Source organism: Salvelinus sp. IW2-2015, linkage group LG25, assembly GCF_002910315.2.
Source record: "Salvelinus sp. IW2-2015 linkage group LG25, ASM291031v2, whole genome shotgun sequence".
Lineage (NCBI taxonomy): Eukaryota > Metazoa > Chordata > Actinopteri > Salmoniformes > Salmonidae > Salvelinus > Salvelinus sp. IW2-2015.
The window spans coordinates 5,999,448-6,003,742 of NC_036865.1; the positions used below are offsets into that span (position 1 = coordinate 5,999,448).

Consider the following 4,295-nt stretch of genomic DNA (forward strand, 5'->3'; position numbering starts at 1 on the left):
AGAGAGAGAGAGAGAGAGAGAGAGAGAGAGAGAGAGAGAGAGAAGGTCGAAAACAGCAGGTCCAGGACAAGGTAGCACATCTGGTGAACAGGTCAGGGTTCCATAGTCGCAGGCAGAACAGTTGAAACTGGAGCAAACAGCATGACAAGGTAGCATGACGGTGAACAGGTCAGGGTTCCATAGCCACAGGCAAAACATTTGATTTCCCACAGTGGTAGCCAACGAAGGATAAACCAGGACAACATACCATGTCTTCCATTCCCACTTGCTTCAAAGCCTGGCGACCCCTATGAGACAGAGCTAGATTGATGCTTCTTCCCTTGACTGTTTTGGCTTGGCGGATATCTGGTCAGGATCAGAGATAGACAGAAATGTCAAACATTCAGGAATTATGAGACTCAAATCTAACGTACACAAGCACCTTCTAATCACAGTTTATTCGCACGTGCACAGGATGTAAATGGTACAGTGAAATTCTTACTTGCAAGCTCTCCTCAAAAGTACAGTACACTTTATCAAAAATATTCACAAATAAGTCATAAAAAGTCATAAAAAGAGTGGTTTTGGAAATATATATATAATAAAAATATACAGTATAATCTATGAATTGTGCTAAAGTGAATAGTGAATAGTGACCTGGTTGAGCTGCTTGTCAATCCAAATGTAGTATATCTGCATCTGGTGAATGCTTTTGAAACCAGTGTCATATATCATATGCCAATGGTAATAACTTATTTTGAAACTAAAATGTATGTTTAGATTGCTGTGTGATAGCTACCAAGACAAAGCCATTGTGCTTTGTTAGGAATATTGTAATGACCAATGACTGCACGCAGTGCACACTTCCCAAAATAAATGCAGACTGCTTTGTAGCTATTCAAAATCAGAGAAACCCCTTAATGTGGCATAATCAAGTGTTTACCTTCTCGAGATTCAAAGACCTCTACTTGAAAACCTCTTTTTGCAAAGTAGCAGGCATTCAAGGCGCCGACCTGAGAGAGAGAGTTGAATGAGTCTGTTAAAGGCTTGCATATTTTTGCATTAGTTTATGGTGGAGGCAGCATCAATTGTTATCGCTTGTGATAAAAATGGAAATGGATTAAAAATATACACGGTTACTGCAAAGCGATATCCGAGGAAGAGATCAATACAAGTGTCAATTACTGGTAGGCTTTACTCCTCTTTACAGGGTGTTTCTCTAAAGGCCTACTAGGAAAAGTATAACCAATGGTACTACTGGTTGTTTACAACCTCAATGCTGTTAGCTATGTTATTCAGTCATGCATTTTACACTATCTATTAGGAGTGAATCTGCAGTGTAGCAAATTGACAAAGTCAAAAGTTGTCCTATAACCCCAAGAAATGAACGGTTCTGAATGAGTATCACAAAATATAAATCAATAGATTTTAGAAATAGATACATAGTTTATGTTGTGCTAAGCTTTTCATACCAGCATATATCAGCAGACTGACAGTCCCTTTTAATTTACATTGACATTATCCACTTAAACGTTTACTTCTTACCAAACCACCTCCCACCACAGCCACCACTTTCTTCTTGCTGATTGATTTGTTGTCATTGGTTGAATAATCCATTGTAGTTTATGTCGTTGTGCTGGAGTCTCGCAGAGTCCGTTTTGTCTTTTAGTGTTCTGAAATTAATTTGTGCATTAGCCAATGAAATTCTGACGTTTTTTATCGGGGACGGCCAGGGTTTTGACGGAGGAGCGACCCCGGAACGCGTTGCGGCTTCTCTTTTCCTCACAATGCAAACAAAACAGAGAGATAGTTCAGAGTTGAGGAATTTCCCATAAACAGAGAAACAGCAAGATAACAAGAGCCGCCGGATTACATACATTTTACTAACGGCTGTGTGAATGATCTGATAGGGGATATTGTTGTCATATAAAATCACTTACATTTAAAAAAAAAAATGACTGTGCTCCAGAATCGCTAATCAAAGTTGTGCAACAAAATAACAGGTCCATAACAATGCCTATGGACATTGGGGGAAATTACACATTTACTCTGAAATTCAACAATTGGATGCTGGTTTACTTTAAATTGCTCATACTATACCACCGGGATTGATCAACATGGGTCTCTTGTTCCCTCGACTGGCCATGTAAGCATAAAGCACCCACCCACACATTTCAAGCACCCACACATTTCTTTAACCCAGTTGTATGGGTTAAAGAAAATTAATTATTTTACTTAGGGATAAAAAAAAAAGAAGATAAATTACAATAGGCCATTGGTTTTCAAACCTCTCCTCGGGGACCCTTAGAGCAGGGATGGGCAACTCCAGTCCTCAGGGGCCTGAATGTTGGACAACAACCACCCGAGCCACTGCCTGTTCACACCACTACCATCCAGAAGGCGAGGTCAGTACAGGTTCATCAAAGCTGGGACTGAGAGACTGAAAAACAGCAATCATTAACCCAGAGAGGCTGCTGCCTACATTGAGACCCAATCACTGACCACTTTAATAAATGGATCACTAGTCACTTTAAACAACGCCACTTTAAATAATGCCACTTTAATAATGTTTACACATATGTATTTTCATATGTATTTACTGTATTTTATACTATCTATTGCCGCTCGGCCATCGCTCATCCATATATTTATATGTACATATTCTCATTCACCCCTTTAGATTTGTGTGTATTAGGTAGTTGTAAGGGAAATTGCTAGACTACTTGTTAGATATTACTGCACTGTCTGAACTAGAAGCACAAGCATTTCGCTACACTCGCATTAACATCTGCTGACCATGTGTATGTGACAAATATCATTTGATTTGATTTGTGTCACACTTTRCCCCCAGCCCCAGCTAACACACCTGATTCCAATAATAAACTATTTATGATCTTCCGTTTACAATGCAATTACTGTAGTTTAATCAGCTGTGCTAGGAATGGGAAAAAAGTGTGACACCACTCCGGCCCCACAGAACGACGTAATTTAGCTTTATTCCACCGTAGGTTTTTCAGACCACTAAACTAGAGTGAGATTCCATTTCTAGGATTCAGACGTACAGTAGTAGCCTAGCCTACACACTTCACTGGAAAAGATGAACTGTCTGCTCTACTGTCAAATTCTACTATAGCCTATTTTTTAAACCTCACTCCGGGTTAAATCGCATAAACCAAAATACTTTAAATAGCTTTTCTATTTACTTAAAATAGCTTACATGAAATAGCTTATCAAAATACTTGAAATAGCTTATCTATTTACTAATGTGGTACAGTCTGCGGCCATTTAGTAAGATGGTTACCAATGCCCCCAGGGACCTAATCTAGCTGCCGCTTTCAAAGAGCGGGACACTAACCCGGACACTTATAATAAATCCCGCTATGCACTCAGGCGAAACACAAAACAGGCAAAACGTCAGTACAGGACTAAGACTGAATCCTACTACATTTGCTCTGACATTTGTTGGATGTGGCAGGGCTTTCAAACTATCACGGATTACAAAGGGAAACCCAGTCGTGAGCTTCCCAGTGACGCAAGCCTACCAGACGAGCTAAATGCCTTCTATGCTCGCTTCGAGGCAAGCAACACTGAACCATGCGTAAGAGCACCAGCTTTTCCAGATGACTGTGTGATCATGCTCTCCATAGCCGATGTGAGTAATGTCTTTAAGTAGGTTAACATTCACAAGGCCACAGTGCCAGACGGACTACCAGGACACGTACTTAGAGAATGCGCCGACCAGCTGGCAAGTGTCTTCACTGACATTTTCGACCTCCCTGACCCAGTCTGTAATACCTACATGCTTCAAGCAGACCACCATAGTCCCTGTGCCCAAGAACGCCAAGGTAACCTGTGTAAATGAGTAGGGCCCCGTAGCACTCACATCTGTAGCCATGAAATYCTTTGAAAGGCTGGTCATGGCTCACATCAACATCATCATCCCAGACACCGTTGGACCACTCCAATTCGCATGCCGCCCCAATAGATCCATAGATGACGCAATCCCTATTATTCCACACTACCCTTTCCCACTTGGACAAAAGGAACACCTACGTGAGAATGCTGTTCATTGACTACTTGTAAGGACCGACGCTGGAGAAGAGAAGCAGGTACGGGGAGTCAAACATTTAATTGGAACAGACATGGAACAAGACAGGAATAGCGTCAGCACACGGGTATACAAAGACATAAGACAATCAATGCTGAAGCGGGGAACAGAGCGGGGGGAACAGACAGATATAGGGGAGGTAATGACAGAGGTGATTGAGTCCAGGTGAGTCCAATAATCGCTGATACGCGTGACGGGGGAAGGCAGG

The 4,295-nt window shown here is 41.5% G+C and overlaps 1 protein-coding gene across 1 annotated transcript in view; it reads right to left on the minus strand.

The window, feature by feature from the left end:
* Positions 1 to 1,725, minus strand: part of kmo (kynurenine 3-monooxygenase) — a 21,127-nt gene extending 19,402 nt beyond the window's left edge. Inside the window, exons 1-3 of the mRNA XM_070434879.1 lie at positions 1,525 to 1,725; positions 923 to 992; positions 248 to 345 (exon numbers count right to left, since the gene is read on the minus strand). Of these exons, the coding sequence (XP_070290980.1) occupies positions 248 to 345; positions 923 to 992; positions 1,525 to 1,596 (240 nt within the window). The 5' untranslated portion in view covers positions 1,597 to 1,725. The remainder of the gene's footprint in view (positions 1 to 247; positions 346 to 922; positions 993 to 1,524) is intronic.
* Between the last annotated feature and the right edge of the window lie 2,570 nt (positions 1,726 to 4,295).